Here is a 22,740-nt window from a genome sequence, read left to right on the forward strand (position 1 = left end):
GAAGAGGATCATCGTGTAGCTAGGTACAGCCAAGAAGTACCATTCCAGGTACCAACACAACACTGAAAATCAGAAGGAAAGGTTTGTGCAGATCCAGCTGTAGTTCTTTGCAGCATCTGCGCTGTAATCTGTACTGTTTCTCAGTGCTGAAATTTAGGGGAAGTTTTCAAGAACTGTGTCTTCTGTTGATTTCTTAGCTGTGTGTTTACGGAGAGAAAATACTGTCAAGGCAAAAGAAAACTGATCTTGCTCTTTTTAGGTGTGGCCACATCCCCCACACCATCATCAGACTAAGTGATAGAGGGGCTGGACCCTTTTAATCCCTCATTCCGTGTTCTCCCTCACTTGAAAACCTCAGGAAACCTATGTCGTGGTCCAAAACACTGAAAAAAACAGATCCTTAATAGCAGCACATGTTTAATTAAGTTGTAAGTCTTTAACAGTCCAAATGGGCAGAGTGCACAGAGCAGTTTTGATGATTTTGGTTTAGTTTTGTTAAATGATTGAATGTGATGAAATCAGTCTTTCTAGAAATGTTTCAAGTGATCTGTGGCTTGATTCCCTCTTTAAATAACTATGTATGGCTTTGTGTGTGTACATACATATGGGCATACACAGATAGTCATACAGATTCACGCAGCACTAGTAGCAGTTAGCACGTAGGTAGCGGGTGCTGCAGGGTTGTAGGCACACATGGGGTAGGCAGAGGACCCAGGGCTGTCTGCAAGCTCAGAGGAGCTGCCCCTTGGTCTCGCCAGCAAGCGTGCGTACCCCTGTCTTTGCTGGTAGCTTTACTCATGCTTTTCTTGTGGGGTTTTATGTATTCTGCAGATCAGATTTTAAAAGTTTTGTTAAAACCGTATACAGAATGGTCCTCTGCAGATCCTTCTGCCTTTTGTCCTCAGGTGGTTTTTTGGGGGGTGGGAGACTGGCAGGATTGATTTGTTGGAGTGTTGGTACTCTAGGAAGGGGACCCTTCTTATTATTTTTAACCCTAACTTTGATTTCTATGGGAGCGCTTTTAGCAGCTCGTTTTTGAGCAGGGTGACGAGTGACATCCAAGGGGATGTACCCACTCAGCACAGTGGGGCGTGGGCCACCTGCAGGTGGCACGGTCCCTTTTGTTAGCCTCTCGTGTGGATTTTACTGTACTTTTTCCACCTGTGAAACTGGTTTTTAAAGCTGTGACACCTTAGTCATGACATTGAGCCCTCCAATCCCTCATTATATAATGAGCTTTCTGTTACTAACCGGGGTTACTAAGCGGTACTTTTGCTGTCGGCATTAAGTAATGATGTAAAAAATGTGCGGGAGTTTTGGCAGTGGTGCCTTGAGCTGCATGTTCCTTTGGGAAGTTTGGACTGTGTCAGGAATGAGCCGCAGGGTTTGTGGAACCTGGCCAGCTGAGTGGGGCAGGTTTTTTCCTCCAGAGCAGGGAGAGGGGAGGAGGAATCACAGCTCCCGAGGTCAGGTCCACCCCGGGAGCCTGAGCCGCCTGTCAGGCTTTCTGTGGGAGCTTTGTCACCGACACCGCTGGGAGCAGGAGTGTCTGGAGGGAAGGGGGACCCCAGGGCACCAGACATAAGGAACAGCCAGCCCGTTTGGAAGTGGGGAGTGCACAGTGAACCTTTTCTGACTGTTTGCTCTCCCATACACATTTGCTGTCTGAAAAACGTATTTTCCAGTCACACTGCAACGGTAGCTCACTGGTCACTGACGAGTGTTAGATATTGCTAGAAGACCAGGCAGCTAAAAGACTAAAATGCACTGTGGTCACTGTAAAAATTGGCTTCTTACAGTGTTTCTTTTTATATGGTTGAAGAGGTGGTTGCGCTTCAGATTTTTTCCTTTTTCTTTTCTTTTTTTAAAGAGGTCAAATGTATATGAAGTGCATGTTATCCTGAACTTTTTGTTTGTACATCTTGGTGTCTGATCATCTGCATGAAAGACACAGTAGTGCCATGTCTGAGCTTGTTCTCTTGTGCTTGGTTGGTATGAATTTCTCTAGATTGTTGAGTTTTCCCCAAAATAACTTTGGTTAATATTTAGTTATTGGGAGACATCAAAACAAAACATCATGGTGGCCCTTTGTTTTCTTACAGTTTAAATACAAAAAACAAAGCCTTGTGGTTTAAAGTTAATTTGTTAGTGTAAATAAATTTCTTGCCAATGAGTATTATTGTTGTTAGACAACGAATGCAATAAAATGAGAAATCCTGAATCTTTATTAGAATTTGTATCGAGTCCTCACTTTCCTGTTCATTTCTTGGTCATTCCAGAAGGAATGAATGGGGAGCACGACTGGAGAGCTGCTGCTGCATGGGTCGGACTGGGGGCCGGGGGGACATGGACCTTGCCCTGCTTGTTCTTTCCTTCCTTCTGCTCAGTGCCAAAGATTATTTTAATCCCAGCTCTTGGCTAAATTGGCATGATTCACAGGCCTCTGAGTGGATCTCATTTACAATCTGTAATTATGTAAAAAGAAGTATAAAAAAAAAACAGTAAGGAAGGATAACGGCCATTTCACATGTGGATGAAATGTAGCGTGCGGTCTTTTACTGCAGGTCAGTGTAAAAGTAGGCTGCCTTCACACTGATGCTGGCCAGTGTTTGCCCGTGTAAAAGACCTGGCTGAAGTGTCAGGTAGTTATAATGGGCTTTTTATACATTCAGAGTAGAGCAGTTCTTCTGCTGAACGTGTTTAGTATGTCTTTATTTGTTTGATTTTAGTAAAGCATTAAATTAGGGAAGAGCAGAGGGCACAGACTGTCCAATTTGTGTAGTCGTTTCAGGGGATTTACATCTGGCAGAATCTAGGCCAAATACTCTGCTCTTAAGCTAACTCAGTCTGTGTTCCCAGTGGCTGAATCATCTTTCTTACTTTCTGCTAATATCTCCACCACCTGCAAGAAGATAAAAGAATTCTCAATCCATAAAATGATCTTAATTAAAATAGGTATATTAAGAAGCTGTAAATACACAACTGACATGTAAAAACCCGTCTGCTCAGCAGCTTCTTAAGCCTGGAGCCATCCATACGTATGTCCTTGTTTGTGCAAGTTGTCTCAAGATACCTGCAGTTTGGTTTATGAAACGCTCAGAACTGCTCCAGACTCTACAGCTTGTAAAAGATGATGGGTTATGCTCCCCTCAGGTTGCAAGCCCGGATTTTCCCTGTGCAGGTTACCTCGTAATCGGGAGGCCAGGCTCGAGATGCAGCTTCCTCCGCGGCTGTTTCTGCCACTGAGGCTGCCAGTGAGTTTTATCAGGCGGTGATGCCATGCCGAGGGGTAGGACCTGTACCCCAGCCTTGCTTTTGCTGCAAAACATGCGCTTGCTGTCTCTGTCCTGCCCAGTGCCACTTTAATGCACGCTGGTCCAGCTTCAGTTCTCACCTCCGCGCTGCGAGGCTGGGACGCCCCGAGAGGAGGTTGGCTACAGGCTTCGATCCGCCTTGCCCCAGGTTAAAATTCAAAATGTTACTGTTAGTAATAGCAGGTACTAAGTCCTACCCATGACCTCTCTCCAGCGCTTTAGGAAAAGATAAGGCCTATCACCTGCATGTGCTTCTGTCTGAGGGCAGACCACCGGGAAAGCCTTCAGTACAGGAATAGTTTTTTTAAAAAGGGGAAAAAAGCCAGACACGAGAAAATACATTCTTTATTTTCTGAAAGGCCAAAACCAGCAAAAACATGGAAGGTTGACAAGATCCAACAACATGTAGATTTGCTCATTTGAAGATGTTCTAAGCTACTGGAAAAAATGAAATTAATGTTTTGATGGGTTACTTCTACCACTGCGGGGGGAAATGCTGGCTGTTACGCTTCTAGAACCAGTGGGTAAATCGGGACCAGCAGCGTGACTGGTTGGTGTTTCAGCTGTGTTACTGCCACTGCAGCAAAATGCTGTAACTCTTCAGAAGATGACACTTGAGAACAAATAGTGGCACAAGCCTAAATTAATTATTTTTAAATGCTACTGCAGGATGTTGATGGCTAATCACAAACAGGTTAATAACCCAAACTCTACTTATTGTGAGAACTTCCTTCAGAGCATATTGTTTTCTGCTGGGGCTCTGGGAACAATGTCTGTTCCTAAAGGCTGGACGTGGGTTACAGTAGGAGAGCATGCCACTTCCCAGGGAAGCTGAAAATGCCCTGCAGGGAGCGAAGTTGCTGAGGGAGGTGTGGCGAAGCCAGAGTCACTGTAAATTATGTTCTCCAGTGCTTGGTGCAGTCAGCTGATGCCACAGGCAAGTCAGCAAAGGGACGAGACAAAAGATGCCCTGGTTCAGGGCTGGCTCTGCTCTGTGGAAGGGCTGTCCGCACGCTGTGGTCAGCAGAAGACTTCAAACCATCATCCGAACAGATGAGTCCCTGTCACCAACGCCTGCATAAACTGACGGTAAATCCTGGGCAGTGCTCAAGTCCCCAGATCCACTGTGGGTATTTTGGGGAGGAGCTAGGAACACGGTTTGTGCACAGACCCGCTAATGTAAGGCCAAGGCCGTGCGTGCCCAAGAGGTGAGGTCAGTTAGCTCCATGGCTAACCCTAAAGCTCAGGTCTCCCTCTCTAGCCATCGCTGGACCCCGGCAGCATGTGCTAGCTGTATACAAAACATCACAGATACCAGCAACAGCTATGGCTACATGGGGTGAAAGAATTCTCTGGCATGGCAGCAGTGGGAAGCTGCCAGCATCGGCAGGGCGCAGCGACGGAGCCAACATGTCGCTAGCTCAGTTCTTAAACCTCCCACAACTTCTTGCACCCAGGGATGTGCCTTACACCGCAGCATCTATGCCAGCAAGTGGTGGCAGCACAGGGGCTCGGAGCGGAGCAGACGCTCTCTGGGAACAGGAGGTGATGCGACAAGACCCACAGCCCACGGCAGCTGTGCAGAGGAAGGGGGATGGCACCGTCCCTCCCGTACAGCAACACAGCCCCAGCCATGAGCCCTGGCACCACCTCCTTGCTCCGGTTAGAGCTGTTCCTTTCCCTCAGAGAAGGAGCAGTAACTCCTTTATACCAGTGGATGAAAGCTATTAGGCTTGTCTGTGTTAGAAAGGCCAGGCACAGGAGCCAAGAGGCCAGCACACACATTTGCTGTTCAGGACCACTGCTCGCCCACAGCCGTGCCTCGTCTCAGCCAGGGCAGCAAAACCCAAAGACAAACAAAGGTTTGCACAGTGTTCAGGCGGCTGCAGCGTGGGCTGTCTGCCCTATCTTGTAGGCAGAAGCGCTCCTGTGTTTTCAAAGTACTGGACTTGCCATGTACTCTCCAGATTAGAGGGGGCCGTGGCTGGTGGTGAAGCAGGTTGCAGGAGGGAACAGCAAAGCCAGAAGAGCTTTAGCACCCAGAGAACGGCTCTTTCTCCTCCCGCGCTCGGGCCTCACAAGCAGCCTGCCTTTTTTCTCCACACAACGGCGGAAGAACAGCGAGGAAACACTACCACATCAGCTGAAGGCTGCAGAGGGGTGGTGGCCCTGGGCAGGTCTGCCAGGTGACGCCATTTGGAGGGGCAGCCAACTTGCTGAGATGTGCCAGAGCAAGCAGACACAGGGCACAACGGCAACCCCAGCAGGGGAGCCGCCACTGCTAACGTGGAGCCTTTAGCTGGATGTCAGCATCAATCACAAAACCAGAGCGGTGATCAGAGGTGGAAACTCAGAGGGCAAAAAGAACAGCAGGAGCTGCTCTGTGGGTAAGGACATCTATACTAATGAAAGAAGAGCTCACTCCACAGGCCAGGAACCAAGTGGTGGCTCAAAGAGGGGCTTCAACCACGCTGGCACCTTGCTGTGCACACTGGAAAGCACAAAACTGATTTCTAGCTTCAGAGGACACTCCATTCAGTTTCTTGCAAGTGATTGCTTACTGACACCATTCTAAAACCACCAACTGATGGAAACCTGGATAGGTCTTCCCACAGCGCACGTTATGGCCAACTGCCGCTGGGTAACGTGAAGTCAGTGCCTGCTGCACAGGAGCACAGCAGGAATCGGCTCCACACGGGCTGGGAGTTAAACACAGAACATGCTGATCAACGCTCAGGGGTAGTCATGGTGGCAAAGCGCCCAGAAATCCTCCCTTTGCTGTGACACAACAGTAACTGCTAATGCACTTTTCACTGAAGGTGCTCAGGAGCCATTTCCCACTCTTTAAGAAAAAAAAGCCTTTTTTAAACTCCCTTTGGAAGACTCAGTAAGAAACCACTCCAAAGTGATGCCCTCCTCTTTTCTGAGTAGGATTAAAAGAAATTTATGAAACTGAAGTAACGTTAGGAAATGGCTTAAAGGAGGAAAAGGGAAAAAATGACACTGAAATAACATTTCTTCTCCTTCCAGTTATTTCAGAAGCATGAGGGAAAGCCAACAGGAAGGTTTGGAAGAAGAACCCTCAGCACAGTCCCTGGGAAAGCCGAGGGGTCAGTGACAAGAAAGCACACCACACTGGTAGTTAGTGATTCTCATTTACAAAATCAGTTTTCTCCAGGGAAATTTAAAAAAAAAACAAACAACAACACACACCCAAACCAAAAACAAAACCAAAACCACCACCAACCAGAAATCCAGTCACAACAGACAACAACGTCTGACGGTTTAGTCACTTCTAATCTGAATTTGAACTTCAAGGTTACCCTTTGTTACTGACATGGGATCCTCCCCCTTACACAAATAAACTAATTTCTCACCTTTTATTTCCTTTTACTATTGCATAGAACTCTGAGTGTGGAGAGGAAGGCTAAAATACATTTCCGTGACTCTAGTTAACTTTTATTGGAACAGTCCTGTTGTTAGCGAATCTGGCAGAAACTAAGTGAGTTCCCAAAGCATTTAATCCTTTCCACTGCAGCAGATCTTACCCGCAATGAGCTATAGCTCACAGTAGAGCGCTCTGTGGAAGACTGTGCCGATGAGCAGTTTTCCCTCGTAGACAGATGCCACCGAGCTTCCCTGCAGCACGGAGCCGTTGTCTGTGTAGACACGCGTCACTGTAGGCTCCTCCGAGAGGATGTTCTGGACGCGCAGGACCTGCCGGAGGAGGGGGATACATCTGCTGAAACGCCGTGGGCGAAAATCCTCCAGAGATGGAGGGAACATCAGTATGTTAACTTAAGTTAGGTTGATCAGCTGCTGCTAACTGCAACCAAGTGATCCTGTGATAGGGCCACAAATTCTGCTTCAGTGACGCATAGTCCATGAAGACTCATGATTTTTTTTTAAGTGGTTGTGCAACAGAGGCTCCACCTCAGTAAGGCAGGCGGTCATCCCCAGCACTAGGAACGTGCGGTTTTTTCCAGCCTAAGAGTTACTTAATATCTTCTTATTTTCATGCTTTTTTTCAGACCAAGTGCCAAGTACCATAAATCTACTGCTATTGAACATGATCATTTTGAAAAGTGACTTACAGGGAGCTTCAGACAAGACCAAAAAAAATCAAACAGACACCCACCAGCCCCCCGCACTCAAGCTGCTGGCACGCTGGTGCCAGTACCTCATTGATTTCAGAAGGAAAAAAGAATTACAGTGTCACCTACTGATGAACCACACTTGCACAGATAAATGACTCCAGTGCGAACGTTTCTGGTTGGGCTTTGCACTCAGTCAATTATTTTTTGTTTGGCAAAGAGGTGCTGGCTGGGTAATTAACGCAGTTCATCAAAATCTGATTGTGCGGCCACAGCTGCACAGAAAGCAGCCTGATGAGTCCAGCATGACTGAGCTACTGGGTGGAAATTGTTCTGTTGCCTCCTAAGGAACTGAATAGGTGTTTGTTAGCGAGCATACGCTGTTCAGGCTTTCCACTTGAGAGCAGAAGCTAGAAGCTGCAAGTCAGCTCGGTCTTTGCTTTCGTAAAGGCTGGCCAGGCATTTCTCTTACGTAATGCAGAGTTAAGTTATACCAGGGGAATCTGAACAGAGCAACTTTCTGGCACAGACATAGCCAAGAGACCAGTGACATCTCCCAAAAGGCACCTCAGAGGCAGGCAGATTTTCAGGATCACTGTAGAACAGCTTCATCCCATTGGGATGACATCCTATCCAGATGTCACCAGTGTGAGGGTCAATAGACAAGTTATCGACCAGAGTGTCCAACTGCAGCGTCTATTCAACACAGAGGAAAAACAAGAAAGAGAGGAGTTAAAGCTATCAGAAGTCCTGGAAGCACAACGTAACATAACCAATAGACTTGTGCAAAGACTCTCATCTCACATAACTTAGACTGATTTTTTAAGAAATATTTTCTCCACCAGTGCTATTTTTCTTCTTGCGCAGTATGCTTCACCCCTCCTCTATGCCAGGAGATACCTGCTTGCTGCTCCAAGCTTCCCCCATTGGCTCTCTCACACCCACGCCTGCGCTGATTACTGCAGTGCTCTGTGGTCTAACGCACACCGACCAAGGAAGACTTCCACTGCAGCTCTACCGCACGCCCAAGGATCCCTCTCTGGTTGCTGGCGAGACGGTACAAGACATGAAGCTCTGTAACAGGGTGCACAGCACCTCTGCCAACCCATCCAGACCAGAACTTCCCACACGATCAGGCTCAAGTCTCAAGCGTTCATGGGGACTAACCTGTCCAAAATTCACATATGACTCTTCTTTATGGAACAGCAGCACCTTACCTTCACATGGGTTAAATTCCAATTAGCATGTTTTTCCATAACATGGACATTATGATCAAATGCATCTGCAACATAGATGTACCTTCAAAAGAAAGCACCTCTTAGCAATCTGTATGGGTAAGCAGACAGACTTTAAGACTGTGGAGCGCTCCCCACTTGCAGAACTCCTGCCCCATTAACCCTTGCAAGCAATAGACGCAAATTTCTGTATCAGTTGGTTAAAATGCAGCAAACTTTGATCTTACTGCATATAAAGTACCACGCACAGCAGCAAACACTGCCACTAGTTAAAGACCAAGACCATGACTTCAGTTCTACAAACACTCCGCATACAAAACGCCTTGCTTTGTATGAACCAGTTTAGACACTTGACCACAGAGGTACCACGTGTACAAAACAGCATTTCAGGATTCTTTTGTGAGAAAAAACAAAATCTAAGGCAAGGAGAAACTTACCTTCTGTCGGGTGAAATGTTAATTCCATTGGCTGAATAAAACCCAGCTGCTACTTCTTTAACTTCTTTTGGACTGTAGTAAACAACATTTGACCAATTTAAACCCAAGAACATCTCTAAGAACATCAAGATGAAGTCGCAGAAGTAGTGGTCATTGGTAGCATAGAAGCTGTCTGGTCCCATAGCTACTACATCATTCACGCTAGGGGGGAAAAAAAAAAAAAAAGAAAAAAAAAGAGAGGGAGAAAAGTAAATAAAAGAATGAAATGAGAGGTATGAAGGAGTATTGTAGGAGTGTCCAGAATCCAGCCAGGATAGGGTCATCCCATAGACATAAAGGGGTTGCAATTACAGGTGGTACTTCAGATAGACACCAAGTTATTTAGATCCCTTTTAATTCTATTTCCTTTTACATGAGCAAGGACTGTGCAGTGCTGAGATCTGAACAGGACTGTAGGGCACCAGCTAGAGATCTGGCTACCTGTCCATAACTCCACGCAAATTCTTCTCTCTTTTGGTTACATGCAAGTGGAAACCAGAAATCAGGTAGGAGTTGTGACAACTTTATCTATCAGGCTCTGTTTATCTTACAGTCATTTTGCAGTAGGACAGACCATGAAAATTTTGTATGCAACAAAAAAACCTCAGAAAGCTAAAACTGTGTTTATTTTTACAGTGTAGCCAATTCAGAACAGAATATCTGAAGATTCAGATCTGCAATGACCCAAGAGTGGATTACATGAGAGAAGGAGAAATAGATGCCGAACTAATTCACTGGCATCAATCACAGTGGCGCTTAAGACTGATTCAGTGGTACAACTATTAAAAATCTCATTTACAGAAGAGATTTGAGAAACACAGTTTTTGATGACACAGATAATAAGTAATCAATGAGAGAAGCAGGAAAGCTGGTTAATACCCTAAAACTAAAACCATCCAACTTTGGATTTTACCAAAGCAGCCTCTTCTGCTGGGGGAAGACAGTATTTGGCTCCAATACCTTGTCAGAAGGTCATGTCGAATGGTTTTCAGGTGTACAAGAGAATTGTCATCTTCTACGAATTTAAATAATTCTACTGTGCTCTTCTGATGGGGATGGTTCACAACAAAGAGGTACACGTTGTCATCTTAAAAAAAGAAACGGAAACAGCTGAATGTGGCTGAGCACCCCCAGCTCTGACACAGCCTCTAGTACAGTGCAAACATTGGCTTTGGTGCATTTGTCTCATGGCTTTTCAGGGGCAGAACAGCAAGTACCAGAGTAACACAGGATGCCACTGCAACTGGATCCAGCCCTCCAGCTACTCTTCTCCCAGGCTTGCCCTACAGGGCACTGCCGTGTAAATACAGTTTTGCTATTTCTACCAAGGAAGAAAGAAATCACATCTTCATCCTTGTGCCCAAGCCACTGGGTTTTGCAATCCGACACACTATAGTGACTGGTTGCATGAAACAGCCACCGTCAGCTGGGAAGAGCCAGTTTGGGCTCTGGTTTCTTTGCTGCATACTCTGAGAGAGCTGAAGGGGCATCCTTCTCTTGTACTCTGTGTAAGGTTGCAGTCCTTCTGCTCAGCCCTCCTGGTGAGACCCTAAATCAGCCCCCACCAATTTTTCCAACACCTTCCCTTAAAGGGTGATTGCATGGGAAGGCAGGTCAAGCTGTAGCAATGTTCTCTTTTAATATTTGCAGACTTCCAATTGCCTCGATAACATCCACAGTGAAAGGACAGGGAAAAAGAGAGAAAGGAGAGCACAAAGGTTATTTTATTAGTAGTCAGAGCCTGCCATAGAACATGTCTTGGAGAGGGGAACATGGCTTGGCCACAGAGTACCTAAGATTCTGGTAATTTACAGAGTTCTAAAAATTTACTTTGTAGCCACAAAAGGCTCCATTCTGATCACTACTAGTTGGTGAAGCATGTGTCTCTTCAAAAGCCTTGCCCCCAGGGTGGGACAGAGGTAAATTGTGAAATAAACTTTGTGTAATTTTCAACTCCTCAAACTTTTCCCATGTTCTCTTTTCTTCCGATGTATAGGACATCTTTCTGTCTCAGATAGCCTGAGATTTTGTTTGCTTTAGCAGCTGACATTTAGAGAAGAGCCCAGTGAAGGCAGAAAGCCCAAAAACCTTTTTCCCTCCTGGCCAGTGCAGGCTATTGTGGGTGCAATGCAAGGCTGCAAAGGGATCTCTGTTTCTGCTCTTTACGCTGAGATTTGCCACCACCTCAAATTAAAGATTTCTTTACCTTTGTCTACATAGGTGCTGATTCCATGAGGGTTAAACGATGCCAGATCAAACCCTCGGCTGATTCTCAGTTCCACTGCTCTGGGATTGTCTTCATTCAAATCCATCAAAAATATTTCACCTGGCTTGTCTGGTGCAGGGCTTTTTATTCCCGGATATTTCAAGCCCTGTAAAATCAAAACTTAAGAAAATCATTCTTGGATAACAAAAATAAAGTGAAGCAGCACCAGGCTGAAAAGGCTGGAGCCTTGTTCAGGCTGGCAGGGAGACATCAGGATGTCCCTCTGCCTTAGCCTACTGTGACACGATGGAGGCTGAGGGGCTGGCTCTGCTCCCTCTGGCCAGCCCTGAGTCCCAGCGCAGAGGGAGCAAGCTGCGTGGGGCACGAGGAGCCATGCCCAAGGCAGCAGCCATCACCCGGCTGGGTGCTCCCGCTGTGTCAAACCACTCTGCAAGCAGATACGCTGTGGGGACGAACTGGATGTACGGCACCACCGACTGCGTCCAATGTGGTAAAGCCACGGGGAACAGCAGCACTGCAACAGCTTACAATTTCTGGCATGAATTTTGTAATGTTATCATTCCCTATGTGTCCATGTGTGTCCCTGGAGCATGAGATGAAAACATCAGGTTTTGCTTTAGAAATTAATCGCTAGCCATCCTGATTGCAAAGAAAAGCTTGAAAATGTATGTCCTAAAGGCTAAAAAACCAGGAACAACAGAATCACCAAACAAAATTATTTTTTTTTAATAGTAGTGAATTAACACACTTTAACAAGGGAGAGGTTTGACATTTCAACTCTTCAAGCAAGCAGCATGAAAGAAATTCCAGGTTACGTGAGCAGCTAAGCCAGTGCAATAGAATACCTGTGTCAGTGCCACCACCACCACTTCTGTGTCAAGAAGTGCACTTGCGCAAGCGGAAGGAAACACTGGCTAAGCTGACACAGGCCTGGGCTGCTCCTGCGGAGCCAGCCAGCCTTGTAGAAAAAAAAAAAAAAAAAGAGTCCATCCTGCAATTTTCACCTATGGCTCTGTAGGAAGCAGGCAAGCCCCTGCACAGGGAGGGAGTGTGGGCACTTACGGAGCTGATGAAAGCAAGTCCATTGGGAAGTATGTCAATGTCTTCTGAACCAGTTTCTGCAAGACAGAGATAAACAGGGGTTTTCAGACAACATTAAACATTTCCCATCAAAAAAACTCCTTTTTAGTACAATTCCAGCTCTCGTGACTGTCCCTTTCTGATAGGACTGCACAAGCAATGAAGTTCATGTTGCATTAAAAGTAGTAGCAGAAGGCAGCAGTATGCCAGGTTAGGGAATAGCACCGGGGTTCACCTCTTTTGGGGGACTTAAGGGTGTCCCCACAGTGGCTGGACAATCTCCCACCCAGCTCCGTGTGCCCCAGGGTGTCACAACATGAATCATCCGTTTTGACAATAGTGTTCTGCAGCAATTAGCACAGATGCCGAGATTCTCAGGGCAGGACTGTATCCATCATTCAGCCCACACGCTTCCATAAGGCAGCTCTGGGAATTGTGCACACTCACTCTCCTGGCTGAGCTGGGGCACTTCACTAAGATGGATTGCCAAATATTTACCTAAAGCTCTCAAGTGATAGAGAGCCTGCTACATCTTTAAAAGCCAAGGGCTTTAATAGCTAGACCGCACTTCTAACTGTGGGTAATCATTTCCAATATTGGCAGTTACTGTAATATTTTTCCCTGCTAGGAAAATAAAATAAATAAAAGCCATTTAGTAAGAGCACTAGAGCAATTTTAGGCTTTGATCAAGCACTCTCCACAGACCTTTTAGTCCAATGCTGAAGCACATCTGCCATCCCACATTTTCACCGCTCGCCTGTGAAGCCTCCCCTCTTTTCTCCCAATCACCAGCACAAACAGCATGCCCCACAAGCCACTTTCCAGGTGATGGCTGGATTAAACCCACCTGGGAGTGTTTGCTTCAAGGAGGAAATTGTTCTGCCAGTTTTCTTTAACAGAGCCATCAACATAAAGGTTTTCCACTCAGCTTGTCCCATCTCTCCACACCCCCTCCTTCCTGGCCATGGACCACTCACATCCCTTATGTGGGTCACACCATCCCTGGCACCTCCTCCTGAAGAAGGATCTGCAAATTTGAGCTAAGTTTATTTTTGCTTTTAAGTAACTCCCAGCAAATTTATCCCAGCCCTAATTTCACCTGGCTGTAATTTATCCTGGGGCTGCTCAACAGCCCTTCTGGGGAGGAACCAGATCCCCAGATTACTCACCCAGGCGAGCTCCTTCCCAGCTCAGCCCTGGGGAAACGTGGTGGCACTTCTCCTGGAGGGACAGGGGACAAGAATAGTGCCAGCTTTCCTTCAGCCTCAGCAAGCCCCTGCTCCACACCATTACACTAACGAGCAGAGCATCCCTGCTTTCTGGAAAGCAAAAGATCTGAAGATGCATTTGCGGGGGAGCCAGCACATTATCTCACCTCCTGGGTTTTGGTTCTGAATTTCAGCTGGGCTCAAGCAGGAGGCAGACCTCTGCACTGATGTGCCCAGAGACATTTAGAGCCTGTGTGAATTTTTTTATTTTTTTTTTTAAGCTCAGGTTTAAACATCAAGCTCCTTTTCTTTGCCCCAGCTCTTGGTCTCTCCAGGTTTGGATTCATTTAAAAGACAGGGTTAGCGGCAATTCCCCACTTCCCAGGATTGCTGCAAAGATAACGAAGACATGCTGAGCAGCTCAATGACCATAGTGATGTGAGCCGGATAGACAGCTTTTACTGACAGAGCACACTGATGAGTGAATAAACAGAGATACAATAATTTATCACTACTGAAACAGTGAGGCTGCCAAGTAGAAAGATGAGCGGGCTAATTGGGAGCAGATAATTAAAAAGCACAAGTTTCTGGTGGAAGGCATGTGATGACACCCCTGCACCCAACTAATTTGAAAGAAACTGCCCAGCGAAGCACATTTTGGCCACTTCTCAGCCAGGTCCTGGTATGTGTAGAAGAGAGCGAGTGCCATCAAAAGAGCAGCAAAATGCCGATTCAGCACAATCCTGCTGAGCCAGCACTGCCGAGGCAGCGAGCGGGGATGGAAGCACACCGCTGGCTGCAGGGAAGCTCCCAGGCTCTGTTTTGGGAGGGCTCTGGGCTGCTGTCACAGGCGCTGTACGGGACAGGAGAGCTAGGGGCTGATTTATTAGGTATCAGTTGCCTGCACTGCATTGCTTAATTGTATCACCAAGCCCATAGGATCATGTGAAGATTTTATTGGTTCTTTATTTTATCTTAGTAAGATGTGTTCCCCAGGTGCATCTAACAAAAACCCCACCTGGATTTCATGTCCAAACCCAAGTGACTATTTCGCCTATATCCCACGAATTGTTCCAAGATGCAAGTATTTCCAGCAATCTCTTTAATAGCTCCTTGAACTTTAGGAATTAGTACAGGACATGTGGTTAGTTTATTATAAACCACTAACATGATTAGACAGTAATAAAATTCAGAAGATACTCTTTATTCTACAACTATAGTCTTTCCTACACATTTGTGAATGAGGTTTAGGACAAGCTGCAATTTTTTACGGGTTTGTTCAATATTTACATCCATCCCTACACTGCACAATATTCAAAAAGAAGAATAGATCAAAGTCTTAAAAAAAAGAGACACACAGAAGGGATGAAATCATGCAGAAAGAAAAGGGTCTACTAGAGAGTTTTTCCATTTACTCTGGGTTTGTTTCCATTACTATGGATGCATCGCTTTTAACATAATTACAATAGACTGTACCAGATGCCTGTTCTTCTACATACAGGATGGATTGTTTAAGATTATTTTGTTCGGAGCCGATCATTACCTACGTCCCACTTACAAGTTCAGAAGAACTGTTTCAAACATTAAAATAAAGAGAGATTGTTTATTCAACTTTATCATCAAATTTTAAAGGAAAAATGCCCAGGAGGCCGAGATGTCCATGTAGAAAGATATCCTTGTACAAAGTCACCCACAGGAACAACCTTACAGATCGGAGTACAGCAAGACCCCTGGTCTGAATAGTGCTACCTAGGCAGAACCTAGATGTTAGGCCTCCTCAGACTCCCTGAATAATATAACCCCCTCCAGTCATAGTAAGTCAGTTTTGGAAGACATTTGCACGAACATGCCAACTTTTAAGTTTGCACAAAGCCTTTGTTATTTCTCTTTCTGCCACATTGGACCTGCTGAATTAATTTTTGGCATTTTAATTTTTCTAAGGCCGGCAGACAGAGTGAAGGCAAGGCAACGTGCAGAGCTCCATGTGAAGGGACAGTGTTACAGGAGCACAGCGAGAAGCAGCAACAAAGCTCTGTAAATTGATCCACTGCCACCTCTGAGCAGAGCCAGGTTCTCAGAATTCACTCAATCTCCATGTAAATGTCAGGCACCAAAATGAGATATTGTTTGGAAATTAAACACAACTGTATTTGCGATTTCCAGCTTTCTTTCTTTCCTCAACAGAGCAGTCGTGTTGCAAACAGTCTTTAAAGATTGCAGTGGTGATATGCTTAAAAGAATGACTCAAAAATTATTTTTATATTCATTACCATCAAACCTGAATTATTCAGATTCTTGCATGAGTAAATTACACCTCAATCTAGAAGACCTGGAAAGTTTTTTCAAGTGCAATTTCTTCTGCACATAACCTCAGGCAAAGGAACTCTGCACATGCTCATTCATGGCAGTAATTTGACTTTACGAAGATGTTTGGTGGCTGACACAAGGAAGAAGCAAGATTTATGAAATGAACACAGTGACCCAGCAAGCTCAAAGGCAAGGCTCTTAAAGCTCATCCAGTGACTTTTTGCACGTGCAAAATCCAGACAAATTTCAACAGAATTCAAGACATTTCTGAAAATACTAAAGAGGAGAAAAGCCCCAGGCACTAAGATTGTATTAAGTTTAAAAATCTGGGGGGTGGAGGGAGACACAAAAAAAGTGATCAATTTTTAAAGTATCCATTTTATGCTCTGATTATCCTAAAGGGATAGAAAAAACAAGGCAGAAACATTCCTGTGTGCTAAACACATGACCCGAAGGACAAAGTCAACTTTTTAGCCACTCTGTTAAACCCCTTTGCAAACCAGACTAAGGTGCCAAACACGAACCCTTGCCCTTCGCCCCTGTGCAACCACACAGCCAAATTGCACAACCGCACCGAGCTCCTGCCGGCTGCGTGCATGGTGCAGCACCAGCCCGCTCCTAAATCGCCGCCAAATGAGGTGCTAAGGCAGGAGATCCTGGCTGGCATTTAGCAGCTGCTCCTTTGCCACATGCCTGTGGCCTCCTCTGAAAGCTTCCACCCTTGCAGCACATCCCGTCTTCAAGATGTCACCAGCTGACAGCCACCTGTAGGCGCCTGCCTGAAAAGCCAACACGCCCTCATTTAAAAGCCAAATAATTTCCTAAGTGGCTTAGCAAAGGAGAAGTGCTTGCAAGGCACTCATTTGCAAGAAAAGGAACAGAAACTTTTAATACTGAAGGCAAAAAGTGTTACAGCAACCTAGCTAGTTTTTCAGGAGAATTTTCTTCCTGCAGTTTCTCCCTACCTCAAAGTCCAAGCACCAAGCGAAAGCCAAATTAGCACTTTGTTTTCAGGATCAGTCTTGAGAGTTGGCTTTAAGAAGCAGTTACAAAATAAGGCTGGACAAAAGCAAAGCACTCAGTTATTGTGAGCACGTACCGATCCCTTTAATGAGCCGGCAGTTAGGGAGGGTTACCGGGGCTACTTCCCGCGAAGCATTGAGCCTGTTCCTGCAAGAGGAAAGAGCAGGGTTAACATCACACAGGTAACATTCCTAGCGTCGCTTTAACTAAGTTTTATTTTCTGCCATATTGCAGCAACAAATCATCCATAAACCAGTGAATAAGCAAAACCCAGAACTGACAACAGCAATCGCTCTAAATCACTGCGATGGTTACACGTGTCCAGGGATTAAGTGATTCTCCTAAACTGAATAATTTCAGGAACATTACTTTGCTCCTGAGCTTCAGGAACAAGTGTCCATGACCCACCACAGCTCAAATGATGGACTAACAGACATGCTTTCTTCATGTTTCAGCCACCTAAATACAATAGCACCCCACAGTTAGGACCAGCATTTCAGTGAGGAGAGGGCAACGTTCTACCCCAGCCCACTGGCTATTTCTGGTGACCAAGCCACCAGACGCAGCAATAGCCTTGTTGCAAGGCAGGCTACCCATTTCCTATCAGGTAGAACTTGGTAGTACTATTTTCAGCAGTTACCCCCTCCCTTTCTCTTCCCTCTGGTACCCACCAGAGCATTATCCTTCAGCAGTGCTTATTTTATTCCTTAGTGCCCACCAAACTGGATCTCTGGTTCGTGTTTTACTGGACAAGCAGGCACAGACAGGTAACCACCCACGCATAAGTTCCATCTCCTGCATTCCAAGTTGTCTACAAATCCGTATGAAGGGCACCTCACTACCAGAACTGCTGTGTTTGACCATGCTGGTCTGCAGTGCCATAGAAAATATGTTGTGTTTCTATGCCAAAATGTCAACTAGCGTACCAGAATATGTCTTCCTTTTTTTTTTTTTTTTTCCCAAAAGAAAGTATTTAACTAACGTTTCTCCTTTGCATGCCTATCATACACAAGCGTTGAGGCTGTACGTGCTCCAGCCACAGAAAATCCTGAATGTAAAGATTCCATACCAAAACCTAGTCCTGTTTATGTTATAGTTTTAGGCATAAACAAACACAGCAGTATCAGTCTGTGATATGGGAAATATGCGATACAGCTGAGCACCATGCGGTATGTCAGTCCTGCATCTTTTCAACCACTTAATTATGAATTGTAAATTGCTTGAATGCTGTATCATTGACACAGGTTGTTAACATAACACCAGAAAATAAGAAGAAAAAGGTGAAAAGGGCAGAGGACAGCAAGGGAAAGGAGCCAAGTTAAACTCTCCCAAGCCCTCTCCCCCAGCTCAGGAGTCCTGACAGAACTGCACTGGCTCTCAGCCCACAAGCAGCACCCGAGGGCTGCCAGGTCCCCTCTCACCCCCCCACCCCCAGCATCCCGGCACAGCCAAACCCACCAGACCCCGAGGGTGGCTTGGGGCGATCATGCCCCAGATTTGCACTGCTGCCTCCTTAGGGTTTTTCCCTTTCCTATTTGCATCAGCTTTTCCTGGGCAGACTGCAAGCCACCCAGCACCAACGGCACTGCAGGAACTCAGCCAGCAGCCAATGAGGGATGATAATATCCCGACAGCATTCCCAGGGAAACACTTCATGGGCTGGAATGAGAGTAATTCAAAAGGACACTGGTCACAAGCCTGCAGCACATACAGAGGCTTTTCCAAAATGTGTCAGTTTATCTAGCTCAGGCAGCCTTAGCTAGTAAGCCAGATGGCCTAGATAACTAACTGGCCACACTAAAAACACAGCAGACATGCAAACTGTGCAGGATGCAACTTCAAAAAAAGCAGGAATTGTGCTAGTTGGTGCAACCCCAGTGCATGACAATTTTTTTGGCACTTTTTCCCACCCAGTTCCTTTTTGCAGTTTCAGCCCTCCACCCACTATCCCACTTTGGGGACACAAACCACAGGCGTTCCCTTTCCTTCAGCAGTGACCTGCTGCATACTCAAAGGCATCTCTCTCTCCTTCAGTTTTCCTCTTCTCTAGACTAACCAGTCCCAGATCTTTGGGGTTCTTTTTCCTGACAGAACTGAAAATCACCTCTTATTTTTGGTTTTGCCTACAATTCTTTTCAAACTGTCAGCATTTTTCTGGAAGCACGCTGCTGTTTTGAACAGAGTATAAAAGCTGAGAGCCGCATCAGTACAGAGTGTTAGGAAATGATAACATTGTACGTGTATATATAAATACATATATATGAACAACAGTATCAAAGGCATATTGTTCTGAGGAAAACTGTAACATGGTATAATTCACATTCAAGTTTTACAAATTAGCTCAGAACTTTCTTCAGAGAAGAACTGACAATGTGAGTTGGTAACACAACTTCTTCACCTGTTTTCTGCTGCACAAGTCCTACTCAGGTCCGTCTGGTACCTATCAGCAGTGTAATAGATGCATAAACCAACCTGATTAAAGAAGAATTAAGTTTTTAATAATTCTTCAAGCCTTAGCTTTTAAGCATTTCATGGATTCTTGTGTCGTACTATCTAGACACAATACACCAAACTCAGAAGGAACAGCAGTCTCTTTGCTGGACTCCTGCCTTCTTGGGGGGGAACGGATAACGGAAGGGCCTGGGAAGGGTTAACACTACCCACAGTTTCTCCTCTCAAGGCTGTGTTAAATTATTTCAGAGTACTTTGTTATCCAGCATTGTGTGTTTACAAACTCTGCAACTGTCTTCAGACCTCCATTACACTGCAGTTTGTTGAAAACACAGCACACAGGAAAAACCCACCGAAAGCCACAGAGGCAGGGGAATCCTGTTGCTGTTGGGAGATTTTGCTTTATCAGATTCCCATTATTGCATTTGTTTGTTCCATTTGGAGGGGACATGGGGTCCCCTGTGACTCACAGCAGTTTGAAATGGCTCACCCCACTAAAGCCCAGGAGCATTTCCCAGCTCCACCATCCCAACCTGTGCAACTCCAGGGCAGGAGGATCCTGTAACCACTATGGTTATCACTAATGCTTGCGGCGGATTCAGTGCAAGACGCCAACACACCTATGTGGCATAGGCTGGGTCTAGGAAGTATAGTCCTCCTGTAATTAGCTACCCAAAGATCCATTAGTTGGATGTCATTGTTTTGGAGTCAGGGACTGGGAGTCTGTGTGGGCATGAGCAAAATCATAATGAAGCTGCTTTGCAACACTAATTGACCATTGCTTTTCTGGCCTGAAACAATCAGTTACACGTTTAGTAGCTTTCAAGGAGAGAAGGTACTGTAACACCAGTGTTCACATTCACACCTCACGGTATGAGGTATATGATACGGAGCATGCTATGGCTGGGTGTTTTCACTCACAGCAAGTGAGATCCCAACTTATGATCACAGAAGTCCATGCTCCTTCAGAGGAAACCTCATGTACACGGGGGCTGTTGCTACCTGGAGGTCAGCTTCAGCAGAAAATAACTTGAGTTTCTGGCAACCTGATTTGCACTTGCTGTTTGGCCCATCTGCAGGAGATGAGGTAACTTCGCAGATGCTGGTTTTGCCACATCCCTGTTAAGTGCAGCCTCTGCAAAAACAGAGGTACCAGCCGCCCCCCGCCACAGGGCACCCTCTTCCTCTGGCCTCTTTGACCCCAGCATCTTCCTGGGGAGTATCTCACACCCCCCTTACGGCAAAGGGCGCTGCCGCTGGACCAACGCTCCTGGAGTTAGTTTATGGCTGGCGGAGCATGCGGAGGGCACGGCAGAGCAATCCAGCGCCCGCTCTTTCCCGGGGGAAACCGGTTCCCTCGATAGTGGTGATGATAGGGATGATGGTGATGCTGATGATTAGCCCTTCCCCGCCGGCCGCCACCGTGCTCGTGCGGGGGCAGCTCTTCGCCGCAGTCCGGCCCCAGACAAGGAGCTGAAGCGCCCCCCGCCCGGAGCCCGGCGGGGGCACCCACCACCCCCTGTCCGGCTCGGCCCCGCCGCCGCCCCCCTCCCCCAGCACGGTGGGCTCAGCCCCGGCCCGCGGCCGCGGTACCCCTCCCGCTCGGCCTCCCCGCACCCCCGGCTGCCCGCACCCCTGTTATCCCCCGGGGCGCCCCCTCCCCGCACGGCCCGCGGTGCCGGGCGCCTCACCGAAAGGCCAGCAGCCGCTCCGCCGCCAGGGCTGCCGCTATCCCGACGAGAGCCACCGCCAGCAGCTTCCCCATCGCCGCTCCCCGCGCTGCCCGCTCCCGGCTCCCGGCTCCGCCGCGGCCCGCCCCGCCGCGCCGCCCCGGCCCGCCCCCGGGCCCCGCACGGCGCACACGGCCGGCGGCACGGCCCCCGCCCCCGAGCGGAGCCGCCCGCGCCGACGGCGGCAGCGCGTTACCGCGGCAGGCACGGCCCCGCCGGCCCCCGCCGCCGAGCTGCGCGTCCGGGCTCCGGGGGCAGGAGCAGGCAGCGGCGGTGCCGCGCTGCAGGCTCCGCGGTGCAGCACCGTGGCAAAGGCCAGCGGACCGAGTTCCAGATTCTGTCATTAAAAAAACCAAAACCAAGTTATCTAAAACCGCGTGTGTTGTTAGACAAAGATTGCCTGATGCAGGATGTAGAGGTACTCGGGGTACACCCCTATACTGAGACATACAAGCTAATATGTGTGCACTAACACCAAAGTTTCCCTCCCCAGATTTTGCTGGAGAAGCCCTGGTTTCTATGTGACCGTTCTCAGATGCTTCCATGGTTTCTAACACACCAACAACCCTTGTGCCTTTGCTGCTGCATGGCTCTCTGTCCCCTGCCTCCACTGCGATGGCGCACCGAAGGCTCCCACTAGCACACTGTCCCTCAAACATCGGCGGGCCGCCCCCAGGCTTATCTCTAGCAAGCCCAGTTTTATCCCTTTCCCCCTTCAAATCTAGTTTAAGGCTCTTTCAGTGAGCCCTGCTACCTCCAGCGCAAAGATCCTTTTCCCCCCTGAGACAGCCGTGCCCTGCCTGCTGCTGGAGGGCCCCATGTCCTATAGACTGACCCGTGATCAAAAAACCTGAAATTCTGCCGGCTTATGCAAGAGCGATTTCTCATCTCAACTTGCTGCAGCACCGCTTTGCTGGCATAGTATTTTTAATTTATTTATTTACACCACAGTTTAATTTGCAAGAGCACATACTGCTTGGTGTCTGGGTCTCAGTTTTGGACCAAGATGGGTGTAATTCCTCTAATAAAATGTAAATGTCTACAGGGGAGATGGAGACATCAGAGCCGGTGGTAAGACTGCAAGAGTGGCCACACTGTGTCAGACCAAGGGTTCATCTAGCTCAACGGCCAACAGAGGTGGTAGGCAGGGGCTTAGGCAAGAGTAAGGAAATGGGAGGCAAGTTGGATAAATCCCCCAAGCTTCTTTCCCAGCTGCTAGTTATTTTCAGCTCAGTATCATGAGCTTTACCTATTTAGTAACTCTTAGCAGATGTATCTTTTAAGTACTTTCCCGTCTTCCCTTGAAGTGAGTTGTGCTTTTGCCATATTTTTCACTGATGTCAAGCCACCCAGGCACCCTGTACAGTCAGGGCAGGAGAAGTTACTTTGAGGTAGCAATTCATATGAAAGGTGCCTAAAACAGAAATCTTCCCTAAGAAGTAGCAATTTCTCTGCATTCGCTGGAAAGGAGCCTGCAATGACTAATTCAAGTGAAGAAATCTGCCCTGCAGATGTCTGAAGGTAGAGGTAGTGAATCTCCCTTGAAGTCTCTGCTCGTCAAGTCGCCCTCGACTGAAGAAAGAGCCTGGCTTTCT

At 47.0% G+C, this 22,740-nt stretch overlaps 1 protein-coding gene across 4 annotated transcripts; it reads right to left on the reverse strand.

The window, feature by feature from the left end:
• Positions 1–2,197: 2,197 nt before the first annotated feature.
• On the reverse strand, positions 2,198–21,235 carry LOC119147622 (serum paraoxonase/arylesterase 2). Of its 4 annotated transcripts, none has more exons than XM_037386885.1 (10): positions 21,107–21,235; positions 17,041–17,111; positions 12,409–12,464; positions 11,326–11,491; positions 10,080–10,206; positions 9,081–9,281; positions 8,626–8,707; positions 7,976–8,104; positions 6,863–7,031; positions 2,198–2,465 (listed from the first exon to the last, which is right to left on the reverse strand). In XM_037386885.1, the coding sequence occupies exons 1-9, from the start codon at positions 21,178–21,180 to the stop codon at positions 6,873–6,875; spliced, it is 1,065 nt and encodes a 354-aa protein (XP_037242782.1). In that variant the 5' UTR covers positions 21,181–21,235; the 3' UTR covers positions 2,198–2,465; positions 6,863–6,872. The 4 variants fall into 4 exon arrangements, with proteins under 4 accessions (XP_037242782.1, XP_037242783.1, XP_037242784.1 ...); XM_037386886.1 differs by lacking the exon at positions 2,198–2,465 and adding an exon at positions 2,686–2,902; XM_037386887.1 differs by lacking the exon at positions 2,198–2,465 and adding an exon at positions 3,642–3,752.
• Between the last annotated feature and the right edge of the window lie 1,505 nt (positions 21,236–22,740).

The sequence above is a fragment of the Falco rusticolus genome, chromosome 4 (assembly GCF_015220075.1).
Source record: "Falco rusticolus isolate bFalRus1 chromosome 4, bFalRus1.pri, whole genome shotgun sequence".
In the NCBI taxonomy this organism is placed as follows: Eukaryota; Metazoa; Chordata; class Aves; order Falconiformes; family Falconidae; genus Falco; species Falco rusticolus.

Coding starts and splice junctions, on each gene's coding strand:
- LOC119147622 (XM_037386885.1), bottom strand. CDS start 21,180: ATGGGGAAGCTGCTGGCGGTGGCTCTCGTCGGGATAGCGGCAGCCCTG. Junction 12,465..17,040: donor CCGGCTCATTAAAGGGATCG/GTACGTGCTCAC, acceptor TCTGTCTTGCAG/AAACTGGTTCAGAAGACATT. Junction 8,105..8,625: donor GGAATTTAACCCATGTGAAG/GTAAGGTGCTGC, acceptor TGTGTTGAATAG/ACGCTGCAGTTGGACACTCT.